General features: G+C 41.9%; 2 protein-coding genes and 1 long non-coding RNA gene across 13 annotated transcripts in view; 1 reads left to right on the forward strand and 2 right to left on the reverse strand.

Annotated features, from left to right (window-relative positions):
- Nucleotides 1–4,733: 4,733 nt before the first annotated feature.
- LOC118561474 lies at nucleotides 4,734–5,963 on the reverse strand. Its single transcript, XM_036133585.1, has 3 exons — nucleotides 5,697–5,963; nucleotides 5,110–5,616; nucleotides 4,734–4,766 (listed from the first exon to the last, which is right to left on the reverse strand). The coding sequence occupies exons 1-3, from the start codon at nucleotides 5,859–5,861 to the stop codon at nucleotides 4,734–4,736; spliced, it is 705 nt and encodes a 234-aa protein (XP_035989478.1). The 5' UTR covers nucleotides 5,862–5,963.
- A 69-nt stretch (nucleotides 5,964–6,032) lies between these two features.
- On the reverse strand, nucleotides 6,033–7,138 carry LOC118561478. The gene is made up of 3 exons (XR_004930074.1): nucleotides 6,627–7,138; nucleotides 6,358–6,532; nucleotides 6,033–6,278 (listed from the first exon to the last, which is right to left on the reverse strand). It is a non-coding gene; the product is annotated as an uncharacterized LOC118561478 (long non-coding RNA).
- Nucleotides 7,139–14,797: 7,659 nt separating this feature from the next.
- Nucleotides 14,798–20,258, forward strand: part of si:ch73-267c23.10 (serine incorporator 1) — a 128,635-nt gene continuing 123,174 nt past the window's right edge. For all 11 annotated transcript variants that reach the window (XR_004930066.1, XR_004930067.1, XM_036133561.1 and 8 more), the window contains exon 1: nucleotides 14,798–14,976. Coding sequence is in view for 9 of the 11 variants with exons in the window: in XM_036133561.1 (XP_035989454.1) it covers nucleotides 14,938–14,976 (39 nt within the window). In the remaining 2 variants the exon portion in view is untranslated. The remainder of the gene's footprint in view (nucleotides 14,977–20,258) is intronic.

The following is a 20,258-nucleotide window of genomic DNA, read 5'->3' on the forward strand; positions in this document are numbered from 1 at the left end:
CAGAAGTATTGAAAGAGGATTATATTCGTTTGTTGAACTTAGTTCATGGCCTTAATGTCAAGGTTTTTCTTAGCGGGCCTCACGCACCCGTTAACTGTGGAGACGAGATTTTTTCCAGAATTCTGATGTTAAACAAATGGCTGGAAAAAACATGCAAACAAACAACTGTAACCTTCATAGACAACTTTAACATCTTCTGGGAAAGAAGACATCTATTTAGCAGCAATGGCTTCTCTCTAAATAGGTCAGGTGCAAAACGGCTGATTTCAAACATCTATTCTGTGAACCATACGCCATCAGCTTTGTCCCAAAACAAAGTACATCCAGTGCCTAAACAAAAGATAAGCCCAGTGCAGCCCGAACAAGCCAAGATAAACATGGCCAGAAAGATGACACAGAAAGAGGCTTCGTCAGAGCTACAGGAGGATCCATCCCAGATCTCAGCAGGACAAAGAGAGGACCAAGAAAATCCATCGTCACGAACACCGGTCCGGACTACACCCGCCTCGCCTTCCTCTCCACAAAGCCCAGAGGTTCCTTTTCTGGAATTTTCTCCCAACGTGAACAAAGTATTTAAGATTGGCCTACAGATGACATCCTCTCCATATAGCCACAGCTCTGTGACTAAACCAGCATCTTCCAAAGGCCGCAGAGCCCCAGATCCTCCTCTACGTATCACGGAACATGCCTGTCCTCAAGACCTTCAGATTACTTCGCTGTGATACACAGCGGGCCCTCGCTGCACGTTTATCAGACAAGACAGTTTCGAGAATCAGCTTGGGTCTTTTCCCGGGAATTACGGAATATCTGTGATGATTCGTGGCAGAAAAAAGAAAAACAAAAGGATAAACAGGAACAAATACTTGAAAGTCATTAACTGTCAGATGCAACCTGCCACAGAGACATCATCAACCACCAAATCATATAAACTAGGTTTATTAAACATTAGATCTCTGTCAGGAAAATCCCTTTTAATTAATGACTTTATTATTGACAACAATCTTGATGTTATGTTTTTAACAGAAACATGGTTACATGAATCTAATGAAGCAGCTATACTGATGGAGTCGACTCCTCCAAACTACAATTTCCTTTGTGAGAGCAGACAACAAAGGAAAGGTGGAGGAGTAGCAACATTGTTTAATGATTCACTAAAGTGTAAAAAGGTGTTTTTGGGAAAATTTGACTCTTTTGAACATTTGGCTCTCAAGGTAAAGAGCCCGGTACGAACTATGTTTCTGAATGTTTACAGGCCTCCTAAGTCCACATCAAACTTTTTTTAAGGATTTTAGTGACCTCTTGTCTGTGATATGCGTTGATTATGACTGTTTAATTATTGTGGGAGACTTCAACTTTCACGTTGACAACCCTGAAGACAGAAGTGCAAAAGAACTGTGTGACACACTTAGAAACTTTGGTTTAACTCAGAATGTTAAACAGCCAACACACAAGCAGGGGCATATTTTAGACTTAATCATCACTAAAGGTCTAAACATTTCTAAGGTCAATGTAACTGATGTTGCCTTATCCGATCACTTCTCCGTTACCTTTGAATGTATCATTACCAGTGACTCATTTAGCCAAAGGGACATCGTAAGAAAACGCACCTTTAAGGACAATGCCACTGAAACTTTTATTCAAGCTTACTCTGCTACTTCAACCTTGGGCTGCAACTCAGTAGATGAGCTAGTAGATAACTTTCAGTCTAAAGTCTCAGACATCATTAACTGCATTGCTCCAGTTAAAGTGAAAGTTGTTTCCGGGAAGAAAAAATCTCCTTGGAGAAATGCTCCAGCAGTTAGAAGTGAAAAAAGGGAATGTCGGAAAGCTGAACGCAGGTGGAGAAAGAATAGACTGCAGGTTCACTATGACATCTATAAAGAGAGACTTTACAGATATAACTTACAACTGATAAATGCAAGAGAATCTTTCTTCTCTGAGATCATTAAGAAAAACATTAATAATGCTCGTGTCTTATTTTCCACAGTCGACAGGTTAACAAATCCTCCTGTGTCCGTGGCTTCAGAACTCCACTCCACCAGGGCCTGCAATGAATTTGCAAACTTCTTTACTGAAAAAATCCAAAAGATTAGAGGATCTGTTTGTACATCCATACTAAGTTCAGTACCAACGTTGTCTCCTACCAGAATTGATTTTGACCATATGTCCCAATTCAGCCAAATAAACTCCAAAAGCTTAGAGCAGATAATTCAGCAGTTAAGTTCCTCCTCAAGCTGCCTTGATGTTCTCCCCGCAGCTTTCTTTAAAAAAGTTTTACCTGTCATAGCGTCTGATTTGACTCAGATAATAAACGCGTCCCTTCTGTCAGGTGTTTTCCCCCAGTCCCCAAAAACAGCAATTATCAAACCACTGCTGAAAAAGAACAATTTAGACAAACTTCTACTCCAGAACTACAGGCCAATCTCAAACCTCCCCTTTATCAGTAAGATCATTGAAAAAGTTGTATTTCAACAATTAAACACCTTCTTAACTACGACCAGCCTCTTTTATGTTTTCCAGTCAGGTTTCCGTGCTCACCACAGTACAGAGACCGCCCTTATCAAGGTGTTTAATGACATCCATATAAATACAGACTGTGGAAGAACCACCGTGCTGGTTCTATTGGACCTCAGTGCAGCATTTGATACTGTCGATCACTCCATCCTGTTAGAACGCCTGGAGAACTGGGTCGGCCTTTCTGGTACAGCTCTCAACTGGTTTAAATCCTACTTAAAGGACAGAGACTTTTTTGTATCAGTAGGTAACTTTACATCAGAGATGACAAAAATCACATGTGGGGTTCCCCAAGGGTCCATCCTGGGTCCCCTCCTCTTCAATATCTACATGCTCCCTCTAGCTCAGATAATAAAAAATAACAACATCAGCTACCATAACTATGCAGACGACACACAGCTTTACATCACCATGTCACCAGGTGACTATGGACCCATTCAGGCACTGAGTAAATGCCTAGAAGAAATCAATACGTGGATGTGCCAAAATTTTCTCCAATTGAATAAAAACAAAACTGAAGTAATAATATTTGGACCAATAGAGGAAAGATCAAAAGTTAGCACACAGCTTCAGTCGCTTCAGCTAAAAACCACCAATCAGGCCCGAAATCTGGGAGTAGTGATGGACTCAGACCTGAACCTTCAAAAGCATCTAAAGACAAGGTCAGCTTTCTATCACCTGAGGAACATTTCTAGGATTAAAGGACTGATCTGGAAAAACTAATCCATGCGTTTATATTTAGTAGAATTGATTACTGCAACAGTGTTTTCACAGGACTTCCTAAAAAGTGGGTCAGACAGCTGCAGCTGATCCAGAAAGCTGCTGCCCGCGTCCTCACTAAGACTAAGAAAGTAGAGCACATAACCCCAGTTCTAAAGTCCTCACACTGGCTCCCTGTATCTCAGAGAATAGACTTTAAAATACTTCTGTTAGTCTATAAATCCTTAAATGGCTTAGCACCTAAATACATCACAGACTTGTTATCAGTGTATCAACCCTCCAGACCACTAAGGTCTTCTGGCTCCAGTCTACTCCACATACCTAGAACCAGAACTAAACATGGAGAAGCAGCATTTAGTTCCTATGCTCCGCTTATCTGGAACAAACTTCCAGAAAACTGTAAAAGTGCGGAAAGCCTGAGTTCTTTTAAATCAAGATTAAAAACACATCTGTTTAAAATTGCCTTTGACTGTTCTAGTTAAACAGTTTTACTGTTTTTAATGTTCTTTTTTGTTACTACATTCTATCCCTACTTGCTTTTATTCTATTTTCTATCTACATTTTATTATTTTGGTATATCTTAATCATGTAAAGCACTTTGTATTGTCTTGTACTGAATTGTGCTATATAAATAAATTTGCCTTGCCCTTGCCTTGCCTAAGAAGTTTCACGCCAACCGCACGGGGGCCGCGTAACTAGTTAACATGTCCGAGTCTCGTTCGTTATCGGAATTAACCAGACAAATCGCTCCACCAACTACAAACGGCCATGCACCACCACCCACAGAATCGAGAAAGAGCTATCAATCTGTCAATCCTTTCCGTGTCCGGGCAGGGTGAGGTTTCCCGTGTTGAGTCAAATTAAGCCGCAGGCTCCACTCCTGGTGGTGCCCTTCCATCAATTCCTTTAAGTTTCAGCTTTGCAATCATATTCCCCCCGGAACCCGAAGACTTTGGTTTCACGGACGCTGCCCGGCGGGTCATGGGAATAACGCCGCCGGATCGCTAGTTGGCATCGTTTATGGTCGGAACTACGACGGTATCTGATCGTCTTCGAACCTCCGACTTTAGTTCTTGATTAATGAAAACATTCTTGGCAAATGCTTTCGTTCGTCTTGCGCCGGTCCAAGAATTTCACCTCTAGCGGCACAATACAAATGCCCCCAGCCGTCCCTCTTAATCATGGCCCCAGTTCAGGAGAAAAACCCACAAAATAGAACCGGAGTCCTATTCCATTATTCCTAGCTGTGGTATTCAGGCGACCGGGCCTGCTTTGAACACTCTAATTTTTTTAAAGTAAACGCTTTGGACCCTGCGGGACACTCAGCTAAGAGCATCGAGGGGCCTGCAGGATGGAGGAACCGACCGCCGAAGCGCCGACGGAGGCCCTCCTGTGGCAGGCCACATTTGCAGATCGGTCTGGGTGAAGAAGATGGGCCCTGGAAGTCCCCCTGACAGACTCCAGAGACTAAGTGTTGAAAGACTTAGAAATATTTCCCATCAGAGCTTGTCGAAAGACTCGCTCTTACATATCTGCGAAGGGGTTTTTTCGCGTAAGGCCCCAGGATCCCTCCAGACCCTTGTATCTTCCTGGGCTACTCCTGTTAAATCCGTATCCACCCCATGCTGGAGGACTTAGAAAAAAAAATCAGTTTCGTTCCCATGGTATGGCTGGGAAGAGCTACTCCAGTTGATTTCGTATCCACCCCATGCTGGACTTCCAGGACTGGAGGGGAGCTTTCCAGCACTACTGCCCCAGTCACAGGCACTCTTCTGTCTTAAAGAAAGCAAATACAGTCACATCACCACTGATTTATTTATTTTTTATTTTTTACTATTTTTTGGATCTCAGCACACGTGCACCTTGGCTGCGTACTGGACGTCTCTTTCTCAACGTGTAGGTTAACAATGGTCTCTTTCTTATGGGTTGTTGTGTCCCTCTATTTGGTGCATACGAAGGATCGCTCTCAGAAGTGTAATCACGCTCGCTGTCAGGAGTGTAATCAGCATCGCTCTCAGAAGCGTGATCAGGGCTTTGTGATCCAGTGGCCTGGCTAGATGTTGGTGAGGACGGCGCAGCACCAGCAGGGGGGCTGGAAGGTGATGGCAGCGGGCTGGATGCAGCAGGCTGGCTGGATGACGCGCCCTCCGCTTCCTCCTCAAGCCCATCACCTGATGAGTCTGACATGGAGAGGAGAGAAGGTTCGGCGGTGTCATGTCCCGTCGTACGTGATAGCTTGACGGCTGCCTCGAAATTCTGACGGATCCGAGCCAGCTCTGACGCGGTGCGGTGGAGCGCGTAGAATTTGTCTGCTGTCCGTGTGTCATGACACATGGTCTTTGAAATGTTGGTCCGGGCACTTGGGGACAGAGTATTCCTTGCCTTGAAAAATAGAGATGGTTCTTCAATATTATGCTTTTTATTTTAGGTTTATTACGTTGAAAAATGATATAATTACTTACGTATGTGGCTATTGATGTTCGGAAATCTGTGAATGTGGGGCGCCCAGGAAAACCCATGTTCAGCCAGGCGGCTTGCATCGGCACGATCAGTTTTTCGATCTTTGTGAAGTTTTCGGTGAAGAGAAGAAGGTCTGTGGGTGGGTTTAGTTTCTGTCTGATGAGCATCCACTGCTCCACCCATGAGAACTCCTCTACAGTTAAGTAGAGCTGTGCGGGGGCAAACGCACGGTTGGTTTTGTGTTCCTTCACCTGTGGTGCAAAGCAGAGGGTGTGTTAATGGACAATGGGACAAGACAGAGAGTGTTTGTCATTCCAATATCAGTAGACTTGCATTGATCACAAAGCCCACTTGCCCGACTGTGGCTTCCTGCTGGGCCTCGTCAACCTCCGCCACAGTCATGTTCTTTAGAACACCGGTCCGGTGTCCATAGAGGCTTGCTAGATAAACACTGAGGTACCCGAAGAACCCTGGATGAGGAGGGAGGGGTGTCCCAGAAGTAGGTCAGGAACTGGGACAAATTCACCAGGTAGGTTTTCACTGTGTTCTCAGCCTTTCCCTCATTTAGCAGATGTTCTGGCCACCTGCACAGAAAGAAATAATTGGAATCTTTTTACATGGGGACATTTTATCTTAACTAAAAGGCATCAGAGAGATGCTTACTGGTATATCCTGGACATATTTGGAAGGAAAGTCCAATTCTGGAGGATTGTCTGCCCATTAGTTATAAACGACAGGAAGGCCATGATTCTACCCACTTTGGATCTTTGATTTTCGATCCTTTTCCTCAGACCACGGGAGCCCTTGAGGTGCTGCCAATATTCGGCGTTGTATTCCACTGAAAAAAAAAAAAAAAAAAAAAAAAAGGTTTCATAATGAAGTTGTATGCTGTATAAAAATAGAAAAATACAGCAATCAGTGACATTACTTACAGATGCTTAGTGGGAATTTGGGGTACGCCTTCGCCAAACAGAGGGTGCTCTGGCTTTCCCCCTTTGACTTAGGTCTGTTGATGTGCTGCGGTTCTTCATCAGGAGAGGAAGATTCACTCCTCACCAGAGCATCAACGTCCACACTGGGAACCGGGCCTGTGGATCCCTTTTGGAGGTCCTGTTAAATAAAGGTTTAGTGTTAAGTTTTCTCGTTCTGCCGGTAGAACCAGGCCTAAGCTATGGAGCTCTCCTGCCCAGCAAATGTGCTATGGTCCTGTGTAAAGGTCCTCCGCATCTGCCCGCTGGTTCTGCCGGTAGAACCAGGCCTAAGCTATGGAGCTCTCCTGCCCAGCAAATGTGCTATGGTCCTGGGTAAAGGTGCTATATAATAAACATTTTAAACATTTTAAACACATGGGCGGAATCTTTTAGGGAGTTGGGGACTGGACAATGATGTGCGCCGGCCCGTGTATTACCTTTAACTCTCTAGTCTAAACTGCCCCTGTCGTCGGACGGGGTGGGGAGAGTTATCAAGAAAGTGTTCTTTCTCCTAACCTAGCCAGAGCCTCAGACTAGCCAGGCCCCCTTGAAATCCAGTGGGTGATGCCCAACATGCTTTAGAATTTCAAACTTTAAAATATTTAAATATTAAAATATTTAAATATTAAAATTCTAAAAACTTTAAAATCTTTAAATATTAGAATTTCTAAAATCTTAAATATTAAAAAATTCTAAAACTTTAAGATCTTTAAAAATTCTAAAAGCTTACCTTCTCCGCACTTCCCCTCCCTCCGGTCGATTGCCGGGATGGAGGGTAGGGGAGCAGAGTCGTCAGCCCTTTCAGGCAGGGGAGAATGTGGCCCGGACAGGCAGTTCTCCCCAGACTCTGCGCCCCGCCTCTGATTTTGGTGGCGCAGCCCTTATGGGTTGTGGGAATTCTTGAAACGCCCTTTACTTGGCTTAATGGACACTTCCTTGGTTTAATTACCTTAGTCTATTTATCTGATTCAGGGCGCTTTTTAAACTTACCTTAATTTACAAAAGGAAAGAAGAGATAGGAACAAACCGCCGTTTATTTTACTTACTTTAGTTTTACTTACCTTAGTTTGCTTACCTTAATTTACGTACCTTAACTTACATTTACCTTAGTTTATTAATCTGTAGTTTTAATTAAAAAAACGCCCTTTATTTGCCTGATTCAAAACGCCGTTCACTTTACTTACTTTAGTGTACTTACCTTAGTTTGCTTACCTTATTTTTTACGCTTTGCTCAAAATGCTGTATTTATTTACGGGACTTGGCTCGCTCTTGGCTGGACGAAGACTGGACAATAGGTTCTCTCTTGGTGGCCGGAGGGGCAGCCCCCCTTATTAGCTTATGGGTGGAACCTTTTAGGGAGTTGGGGACTGGACAATGATGTGCGCCGGCCCAGGGGAAGACCCAGGAAACGCTCGAGGGACTATGTCTCCCGGCTGCCCTGGGAACGCCTTGGGATTCCTCCTGAGGAGCTGGCCCAAGTGGCTGGGGAGAGGGACGTCTGGGCCTCCCTACTGAAGCTGCTACCCCCGTGACCCGACCCCGGATAAGCGGAAGAAGACGGACGGACGGACAATTCAATTCAATTTTATTTATATTGCGCCAAATCATGAAACATGTCATCTCAAGGCACTTTACAAAGTCAAGTTCAATCATATTATACAGATTGGGTCAGATTATACAGATTGGTCAAATATGTCCTATATAAGGAAACCAGTTGATTGCATCAAAGTCCCGACAATCAGCAATCACTCCTGGGGAAGCGTAGAGCCACAGGGAGAGTTGTCTGCATTGTACATGGCTGTGCTGCAATCCCTCATACTGAGCAAGCATGAAGCGACAGTGGGAAGAAAAACTCCCCATTAACGGGAAGGAAAACCTCCGGCAGAACCTGGCTCAGTATGAACGGTCATCTGCCTCGACCGACTGGGGGTTACAGAAGACAGAGCAGGGACACAACAAGAGAGACAAAAAAGCACAGAAGCACACATTGATCTAGTAATCTGTTCTACATTAGATGGTAGTAGCGGATGAGCCGTCTTCTCTGGATGATGTCACAGTTAACAGAACGCCAGACCAGGTGTACCTACTATGAAGTTAAGAGAGAACAGAAAGCTAAAGCAGAAATGACAACACATAATGCATAATTGAAGAACAGTAGAACTCTATAGAGTGAGAAAATTAGATCCTGATATCCTCCAGTAGCCTAAGCCTATAGCAGTAAAACTATAAAGGTAGCTCAGAGTAACATGAGCCACTCTAGTTATAAGTTTTGTCAGAAAGGAAAGTTTTAAGATTAGTCTTAAAAGTAGACAGGGTGTCTGCCTCACGGACCAAAACTGGGAGTTGGTTCCTAGTCCAAACTACCCCTGTCGTGGGACGGGGTGGGAAGAGTTATCGAGAAAGTGTTCTTCCTCCTAACCCTAACCCTAACCGGAAGAAGTAGAACAGACGGAAAGAGGATACGGATGGACACAGACCTGAAGACACAAAACACAGTCGAAACGTCGTCGACAAAGCCGTCCGTCATTGAAAACAAAGGAACAGAAAAGCCAAGAACGGCAGAAGTTAGAGAACCAGAAAAAACAGATAACAAGAAACAGGAAAGCCAACAAAGGCACATATAAAAGAAAAAGAAAAGAATAGGAAAAGACAGACAAAGAAAAGCTTAGAGAAGCACACTATAAAAGACAGAAGAACTCCAGACAGAGACAACACAACACCGGACTTGACACAAGAAAACTTTATTAATAGATAACAAAGGCGACTGGGGATGGGAGACTTGGTGGCTGACCGACACCATGAATGCCAGTGCCTTCCAGTTCCCCCCTTCGGGGGAAACTGTCACTTCTTTGGTTCCCTAACCCTAACCCTTCCTGACCCATCTTCTCCTCAATAAATCCCTTCAAGCAATATTTTAGTGTCTGGCTGAATACCGGGTTCATCTCTTCATAATTCATTACAAAGACAATTGGAAAAACACAAAAAACAGAGAAAACACAAAATTGGTTTTAAGAAAATTTTATTCAAGGATACAAAATATACATATGGGGGTACTGAAATAACATACAAATGATAGAAGGACAAGGATCCAGGACCTTGAGTTCAGATCTGCCTCTGGGATGGTATGGAGCAGTGATGGCCAGTGCATTTCCGACTCTGTCACCTTTGGTGACGGAGCGTAATTTTGTTTCCCCTAACCCCCACGGGGGGACCATGGAGAACCAGGGGCAGTGGGGACCATGGAGAACCAGGGGCTGTGGGCCCAAGGAGGACCAGGAGCGGGTGCTATGCTACCCCATGAAGGTCATACAGAACCATTATATACAATAGGTGGCATATTACATTGGACAGTAGGCGGCATTCACCATTATGTACAATAGGCTGCATTTTACATTGGACAGTAGGAAGCATTTTACATTACAGGTCAATTCCACCATGAAAAACAATACATTCCACATGTTATTGCTGGGATTTTTGTTGGCTCAATCTGGAACCATGGAGAAACAGGGGTTGGGGGGGGGACATGGAGGAACCAGGGGCAGCCCGAGGAGGACCAGGAACAGGGGGGGAACATGGGGGACCAGAGGCCCATGGAGGACTACAGGGTGCTATGCTACCCCGTGATGGTCATACAGAACCATTATGTACAATAGGCGGCATATTACATTGGACAGTAGGCGGCATTTTACAATACAGGTCAATTCCACCATGAAAAACAATACATTTCACATGTGATTGCTAGGGAGAACCAGGGGCGGGACATGGAGGTCAAGTACCCAGCAACAAAGCACCACAAGCCCACAACAACCTCCCTGGAGCTACCCCCCCTTGGTTCCTGCAGAACCTCCAGGGTCCTGGAACAGACTCTGAGTCCTGGAGGAACCTCCAGGGTCCTGGAGGAACCAGGGGCGGGACATGGAGGTCAGGTACCCAGCAACAAAGCACCAGAAGCGCGCAACAACCTCCCTGGAGCTACCTCCCCTGGTTCCTGCAGAACCTCCAGGGTCCTGGAAAAGACTCTGGGTCCTGGAGGAACCAGGAGCGGGACATGGAGGTCAGGTACCCAGCAACAAAGCGCCACAATCAATATATTTTATCAATATAGCTAGTCTAACTATTGCCATCATGAATTTGACTTTCAAGGTTTACCAACATCTAAAAAATATAATTCAAACTGCATTTGCTTTGTATTACTTTTTACTTGTACTTTTTATTACATTACTTGTGTAATGTAATAAAAAATAAATAAAAGCATTTCCTGCCTCCTCCCTTCCCAGTGCACCTCTGATTGGGAGCACCTGTCAGGTTGTAATCATTCCTTGACTGGTTCCATTTGTTCACACCCCTTCATAAGCTCATCTCTGTTTGTTCTTCGTTGCCGGCTTGTAATGTTCAGTTACTCCAACACCATGTCTCTCTGCTCCCGTCCTGGTTTCCGTCTGGTTAGTTAAGTTTCTTTTTGCTGCGCTGCTGGTTTCCGTTCCTGTGTTCCTGGTCTCTGGTCCTCACTCCCGATCCTGCAGCAGCGCAGCTCCTCCGTTTCATGGACTATCTACTCCATTCTGTACCTTCCAGCCAGCTCCTGCATCCTACATTTCCGTCTGGTAACTTACTCTGGTTCTTCATGTCATCACCATCCAATTTTGCAATAAACTCTCTTAAACCAGCTCTGTGTGTGTGTGTGTGCTCTGTCCGGGTTCATCCAAAGACAAAATCATGACAACTTGAGTACATCTATTTTTACAGTAATTTTCATACTTAAGTACAAGACATTTCAGATACTTTAAGACTTTTACTCAAGTAACATTTCAGTCAGTGATTTGGGCCCTTTACCAAAGTCATATTTTGGAGAGGTACTTATACTTTTACTTGACTCAGAGATTTCAGTACTTTATACAACACTGCTTATTTTTAGTAAGCGTCTTAGATTATAAGCATAGTGCCTGCATTAAATACTGTCTGTTCAGGGTATATGATTTGTGTGATACAATTATTAAGTTGTCTTGCTAGGATTGTTGTAAGTATGTGTACCTGTATTCATTAGTGGGATCATATTTCTCCAATTTTATGTTTCCTTCATTGGCTTCCTGTTAAATCAAGAAAATAATTTAAAATTCTCCTTCTCACACATAAAACCCTTAATAATCAAGTCATTACCCCGTATGTTCCTAACAGAGTACTTCGCTCTCAGAATACAAGTCTATAGGTGGTTCCTAGAGACTACAAGAGTAGAATGGGAGGCAGATCTTTTAGTTATCAGGCTACTCTCCTTTGGAATCAACTCCCACTTTTGGTCCATGGGGCAGACACCCTATCTACTTTTAAGACTAGGCTTAAAATGTTACTTTTTGACAAAGCCTATAGTTAGAGGGGCTTAGGTTTTCCTCAGCTATGTCTATAGTTATGCTGCTATAGGCTTAGGCTGCTGGAGGACATCAGGGTATATTTCTCTCACTCTGCTGAGTTCTCCTACTGCTCTCCAATCTTTTACCTTTTCGTTCGCAGTAATTTTTTTCTTCATAGTAGGTACACCTGGTCTTGTGTTCTGTTAGCTGTGACATCATCCAGGGAAGACAGATCACCCGCTATTAATATATAACGTAGAAAAGATTCCTGGATCAATGTGTGCTTCTGTGTTTTTTTTTTTGTTTCCCTTGTTGTATCTCTGCTTTGTCTTTTCTAACCCCCAGTCAGCCGAGGCAGATGACCGTTCACACTGAGCCTGGTTTTGCTGTAGGTTTTTCCTTCCCGTTAAAGGGGAGTTTTCCTTTCCACTGTAGCTTCATGCTTGCTCCGTATGAGGGATTGCTGCTAAGCCATGGACAATGCAGATGACTGTTCCTGTGGCTCTACGCTTCTTCAGGAGGAGTGCATGCTGCTTGTCAAGACTTTGATGCAATCAACTGGGTTCCCTTAGATATGACATTTTTTGACCAATCTGTATAATCTGACCCAATCTGTATAACTGACTTTGGAAAGTGCCTTGAGATGAAATGTTTCATTAATTGGCGCTATATAAATAAAATTTAATATAATTGAATAAATTGAATTTTATGTCTCGGCCCATCTGCAAGACTTCTCTGATGACTTTTGCAACAGCTTGTGGAGAACCAGAGCCCAGGCCTTCCTCAATACCTGCGACACGGATATTGGACCATGTCATTCTCCTCTCCAGGTTTTTACATTTATATTTGAGCATTGACATTTCTTTTCGACTTCATCTGACCACTTTGATAGACCATCCTTTACATCTACAATGTCCGCTTTTACAACATCCACTTGAGCTTGTATGGCCTTTGCGCTGTTAGCAATTTCGGAGGGGACTGCCTGCAGCTCAAATCTTATAGCTTGAATTAAGTCTTCTGCTAGTGCTCCTTTGAGTTCTCTTATCACTTTAGCAAGTTCACTTCTCAGTGATGATAAGATGTCTGCTTCGGTCCGTATCGGTTGTTGTCCACTAGCTCATGCTCCTAGCAGGCCGTACATATACTTTTGCAATATTTCAGCCATTTAGGATGATTGTCCTGTTGTTTATGTCCTTAGGGTATTCTCTTCAGTTTTTCGCCTGATATTAATGAGGTTAATGCTGTTTTTCTATGTAATTGTTACAGGCTTTGCAGGAGCTCTAAGAAATACATCTTACACCATGTTTTTCTCACCAGCGCCCCCTGTATTAGCTATATTTGTGAAAACTTAATATACACTTCCATAGATATACAAGGGTGTCTAATGTCTGTAGACACACACACACGTGCATGAAAACTTACCCATAACCTTTTTGTGATCTTGAACATTTTACTCATTTTTTAGACACTTCCTAGTAGAGTATTTTGACCATACCAACTCCAAGGGACATTGAACACAACGCTGTTAGCAGCGTGTTGCTAACTGGAAATAGCAATAGGAAGGTCATTCAGAGTTCGGCTTTCCTAGCTTTGTACAGCCTTTAAAGAGAAAGTGCCACAATGAATCTGGGCCAGCTCCGAAAAGGTATCTCCCAGTTATGAGGTGTCAAATATAAATTTTTTGCCCCTTCTCACCCCTACCACGCACTACAGAAACTCTCAACAGACACTAAAGTAACAGAATCTACTCAGTACTACTCCCCCCACCCCCATGATTATAAAGCTTAATCAAAACTCTAAACCACACACAAGTAGATTTTACCCTCAAGCTGACCCTGACTCACCCACAAAAGCTTTGGCTGTGTTCCGAGAACCTTGTGCAGGCCCCTTCTGAATTTTTTCAGAAATTTTTTAGTTGTCTTATGCTGTTGTCCTTCTGTATGTGTGATATGTGGTCTTAAGTCCAGATGTCACCATATCCTCCTTTCTTGTGTGCTGTTACAGGACCTCCACTCTTTTTCTAACTCTTCTATATTCTTGTCCTCTTCTTTAATAATCACTTTCAGTTGTTGAATTTCGCTAATCAGACTTGTCTGTTGCTTTACCACCTTTCTTAGTTCCTCTAAAATGACATTCAAAGACTGCTTTAGTTGTTCCATATCTTTTGTCACACTTGGAGCCATTTTTGATGCTTGTTAGCTGTGGAGAATCCTGGTAGCTCAATAGGCCCTTGTAGTTCCAAAGGTGCTTAAAATGTAAAAATACAGCAGAAATAATTCTGCAGGTTTAAACATTAGTTAAATATGAAAATGCAAAACCTCAACAAATGCTTAGAAGTTGGTTGTAGTTCAGATATTCAATAGATTTCAGACTAGATTTACAAAACACTCCTAGCTACCAGCCATCTTGAGTTTTGTGTTGCTCTGCAATGGATTGCAAACTGAATTCAAGCAAAGCATCACAGTTAATAGGAATAAGAGATATATAAAATTAACTTGACAGAATTTAGCAGAAAAGGTTTGAAGAAATGGTGAATGCAACTACAGTAATCAGTCGACCACAAGTATGGTAAAAGTTACCAAAACAACTAAATAAACTATTACATAAACATATTATGGTTATGGGTAAAAAATAATAATAATAAAAGATCCCCTAGTTTGTGTTACAATGAAATGCTGAAACGAGTCAGTAAATCTCAGGAGGCTTAAGGCAGTGTGACACACTAAGCAGAAAAGGTCTTTACCTCACAAGCCAATCAAACTGAACTGTGCAGTTTAAGAGTCAGACTGTACAGCAGACTGAAGTAGTTGCATTCTGTTTGGCCACCTTTCATTAGAGCTCAAACAAAACCTTCCTGGATGGGAGTGAAAATGTGAGTGGACTAAGCAGCCATATTTACAGGACTACTGTAAAAGAGCAGGCCAGTTATGGGACCTGTTCAAGGGATCTTTAACTTCACAAGTTGTGTAAGTATTTATGGTGTCAATGTGGAATTTTTTAGCATATTTTTAGGCATTTTTGAAACAGAAAATATTGTCTTTTTCAAAGGAAAGAGATTTTCTTATAGCCATAAAACAAAGACAGCTAAATGTATGAAATTATTTCTACTAACTATTAATTTTAGGTAACATGCCGGTGCAATATCCCAATTACCCAGGACAACCCATCAGGCTTAATTCAGTTTTTTAGAAAAACTGAGCCTCCAGTTTAAGCCTGTTTGCTATTTTAGGTCATTTATTTTTCATTTTTCATTTAGAAGTCTGTTTTTTAGTCACTTCTACATTTTTCTGATAATAGATTTTAGATTTCCTTTGCTGCTGTTCAATGGGTAAAACAGCTGGTTTTAGCCTCTGGGATAGGACATTTCTCTGGTTAAAACTAAGGGTTTATTATCCCCATCTCCATTATCTGCTTACATGGACTCTTATGTGACATAGATTACTTGCCTACATGACTGTTTTAACAACCATAGTAGGTCACATATTGAGACTAATGTCCTAGTCATACAGTTCAATTATTTAGATCATCTTGTGGACACACGGAGAGCTAGGCCTACGCATAAGACAATCTCGTAAAGGGTTAGGCCATAGTCCAGAATTTTTTTATTGCTTGATTTATTTTGATAACCCAGGAACAACACTGAACAATCTGTAGAAATTACAGCAATATATTCTTTTATATGTTGTATCCTCAACAGGTATTCCAGGTAATGATGTTGAAATTCAATCAATGATAAATATTGGTACTCTAAATGACTAGACGCACCAATAAAAAAGTAACTCCCTATGGTTATAGAACATTAAGAAAATGTTCTAGTTATAGTTCAAAGTAAATCTCCAAGTTCCTTTCATGTTATTATCTTAAAGCACGTCATTGCTAGTTCTTTTGTTGTTGTGTCATGTGATCTCCTTTGAATTACCATGGCCCAGTTTGTAAGAAGATTAAGCTGACTTTGTTTACCTACCAAGGGTATTAACATGTTGACAATCCTCTTTGCTTATGCTTTGACTTTGCTCAGCTGTTGCTGCAGAGAAGAAATACCTTTATATACTATAGTGTGTTGAGCATATTGTTTGTTGTTAAATGAATGAAATGGTTGCCTGGTGGTGAGAGCAGGGCACTTTCATCCTCGGAATGCTGAATCGTCCTTGGTTATAATCCCACTCTTGGTATTTGAGCAAGACCCATAGCCCCAGAATGTTCCCATTAATTCCGACTTTTTTGCAGCAACACAAACATGACAAGACAATGGATGAAGTTTACTGAATTGCCCAAGAAAGCAGAGAAAGCAAAGATGAATTGTGTTTCAGTAACACTGTTTTCTCTCAATAAATTAATTTGTTGTAGCTCTTGAAAGGTGCAACTACACCTTGACTAATGACAGAAAATCAACATGCAGTAGTTTATGCACATGCAAGGTCATGTTTTGGTGAACACTAATATGGCAAACTCAGGTTTCCCATACCTAAATAGATTTAACTTTGTAAAGTGCCCTGAGATCACATGTTTTGTGTATATTCAAACATCAAAGTGGACAGCTACTTACACTATCACTGACTTTGCAGCAATCCCTCACACCGAGCATGCATGTAGTGACATTGGAGAGGAAAACTCCTCTTTAACAGTAAGAAACCTCCAGCACATCCAGGTTAAATTGGAACAGCCATCTACCACGATTACCTGGGCATTTGAGAAGAGAGAGCATTTACACCAAAAGAACACAGAAGCACTGATCCTGGATAAGAGTAAGATGGTAATGACAGACTATAACCATAGGTGTTTTTTTCTAGGAAGAAGCACGGCAAAGCAGATGGGCTCTGAGACAGTTTTCTAGTCAAGAGGATGAAAGAGACTATATGCATTTAGTTGCAGTTTAGAGGGATGTTATCCTTTTGGTGGGCGTTTCACTGAAGGCAAAGATGTCACCAAAGATGCACAACAATACCACTTTAAACTTTCAGCTACTTGAGATAACTTAAAACATGCATGGCACTGCAACTCCATTGATAACTCTTCTCTCAAATGTTTCTGTTAGCTCAGCTCCGTGCTTCCTTCAGGAGAACGGGTAATCTGAGTATCATCTTTAAATTTTCACTCAAATGGCATTTACATTTAAGTGTAAATTTAAATGCAAAGAAATGTAAAGAGTGTAAACTCTGAAAATTAATGCTCTCTTTCATATTATATTACCTGTTTCTCTTAAAGGTGTTAATTTCTCGAAAGGAACACACAGTGAGTGCATTGTTATCACAGTGTTTACACATTTAGTAGAGGGACTTTCTCGGACTTTCCCTTAAAGCCTCCAGACGTATATTAAAACACTTTTCAATAGAAGTTTCTTTGTATACACAATTGCAGTACAGTGTTGCCAAAGTAAGTGAACACAAACCTACAATAAAACTTAAACTTTTTTAAAACCAGACACCTACACTCTGATAATTGGATAACAGCAAGGGACAGGTGAATCGGGCACACCCCCTGTGAAGGAGTGAGCCGTGGGAGTGCACCCAGCCTGCTTAAGGGTCTTGTTTAGAAGATTCTATCTCTGTGGTTTAGTACTTGGACACACATATTAACACCAATAAAACACACACACACACACATACATACATACATACATACATACATACATACATACATACATACATACATACATATACATATATATATATACACACAAAATATTACAAACATAAAAGATCAACATAATCACAACATACAGTGCCCCTGCTCCAACAGAGCCCCATCAATCCAGGGAAACTGAATTACACATATAATTGGGATTAACAAAATATAACATTGAAATTACAACAACAAAAACCATAAAGTTATAAAAGGGGGGGGAAAAAAGTCACATGGCTGGCCTTTAGCAGTTGGAGTACGTGGGGTGTGGAAGGAGAGATGCAGAGGCAGAAAATGGCGTGATCCACAATTTTTAATTCTTTTTAAAATACCTATTTACAAAGTACAATGGAGGTTGGGGGAGCAATGTATCTTCTCCAGCAGCACACCAGCAAGTGATGAAACAGGCGCCTTAAATGCTGTCTCACTAACTGGTTAAAACCATTAAAACTCTCCCACGGGTGTACATATCAAGATCAGTACATAAAACTATCTAAAACCCTCAATAACCCATAACGACGACCATAAACCATATAAAACCCCAAGCTATATACATAAAATCCTAAACCAAACACCAAAGATAAATAGAAAGCAGTGGTGGCTGGTGAAAAAAAATCTTGGTGGGGCTGGCCAATACATTTTCCTGCCTAACCCAGTACATGCATTTAAATTAAAAGTCGGAAAATTACTACGATTCCACAATAAGCATTTAATTAATAAAAAACATTGTTGACAAAGGATTATTTTGGTGGTTTTGTCTTAATAATCCTTTTCACAGACTCATGCCAGAGGGTTTGCATACACTGTACATGTACGTATATTATTACGAAACAAACGTTTACGTCTTGACTTAATTATATATCCTAACTTTTTATTTATATAACGATTTAAGTAGAACAATGACTAGTGCAAAATGAAGTTGTATTTACTGGAGATGAAGTGTAGACTGTAAATTCTGTCGTGGTGTAATGGCTCCCAAAGTCGATTGGGATTGTCTGCCTGCATCTTTTTCATTGAAATTATTAATTTCTTTCTTCTTTCTGCAGTAAACGAAAGAAACGTACATCCGACAATTGTGTGCAACCGGGAGCACACAAAGGGTTTAGCGTGGATGTAGCTCGTGATGTCACGTGTGAACTGGTCTATACACATATCACTGTGTAGCAGGGGCAAAGATTCCAGTAGACCCAAAGCCATTAATTTTGGCGATGCTGATTGGCCAAATATTTTGGTGGCCGACATGTTAATAATGAAGCGCCTGCTACCAGGATAGCTTACTCAAAAACATTTCAAATAAGACAAACATTAAACATATACCGATCCCTGGACGGTGATTACAAACAAAAAAACGGCCGACGACCGCCGCACAGAAAAAAAAAACAAAGCTTACCGTTTGATCAACTCGGCCCGTTTTCCGGTCTTTTTAAGCCCTCGACACTCAAGCCATCGTTTGAGCTGAAGGTTGGTGTGTTCTTCGACAGTGCGGCCAGTAAACCGTGCGCCTGGGACATCGTCTTGGGAAAGTTTAATGGCTGCAAAGTCGGTCATATCGCTGTTTCTGTTGGGCGTGTAATAGCTGGTTGCTACGGGCGTTCTCTACCTGTATGCCCTACCTAAGCAGGAAAAGGGGCGTTGCTCTTGAGACGGTGACGTCACGTGCGCGGTACGCTATTGGTAGAGTCAATTACTATAAGTGTTTTGAAGTGTTTTAATAATTGTTATTACATGTAGCCACGTACTGTTAAGTAAAAGCTGACATTAATAATACTTTTAAAATCTCAATGTATTTTGACGTTTCCCCTCCATATCTAGGGAGGGCAACGCCCGAGCGCCCCCTATGGGCCAGCCGCCACTGATAGAAACCCCATAAACCACTAAAAATTTAACTTGATTCCCCTATGCATTTCCCTGCCTTGGTCCAGCCCGGAACCTTCTTAAGGCACTTGTTTCTGCCCAGCCCTCTTTTAGGTGACGGACCTGGACACAAGGACAAGTAAATACCAAACAAAACACATTTCACTTAAACACTTTAAGATGCAATAAAACACAAACACTGAGCACAAAATGGCAATATTGCACAAATATTGACTTTGTGGATAGTCTAATTTCTGTCACCCTTCTTCTCCAGGGCCCAACCACTCTATTAAAGTGATACAGTGCCACTGGATCTAAAACCAGGAACAAGGAAAGAATCAATAAACACTAATGCAATCAACTGTGTGCAATCATTTCTGAAATGTCCAAAATATGCTTCCTTTAAGTGGTGTATCCTATCTAAAGTGCTAAATATTTCAATTCAGTTTTATTTATAAAGAACCAATTCATGAACCATGTCATCTCAAGGCACTTTACAAAGTCAAATTCAACCATATTATACAGATTGGCTCAGATTATACAGATATGCAAGTTAAAGTGCTCAAGTGAAAAGTGTTCATTCTTAGACATAACAAATGGCTGTTTGTTACATTTCCCCCCTCTTCTCGGGAAAATGAAGCCTCAGTCTTCAGCCACTCGGGACAGACAGTCTGCCACAGTGTTGGTCTTCCCAGGTTGGTACTGCAGGGTGAAGTTATAGGGCTGCAGGGACACGTACCATCTTGCAATGCGGGTGTTGGTATCTCTCATG

The sequence above is a fragment of the Fundulus heteroclitus genome, unplaced genomic scaffold (assembly GCF_011125445.2).
Source record: "Fundulus heteroclitus isolate FHET01 unplaced genomic scaffold, MU-UCD_Fhet_4.1 scaffold_64, whole genome shotgun sequence".
Classification (NCBI taxonomy): Eukaryota; Metazoa; Chordata; class Actinopteri; order Cyprinodontiformes; family Fundulidae; genus Fundulus; species Fundulus heteroclitus.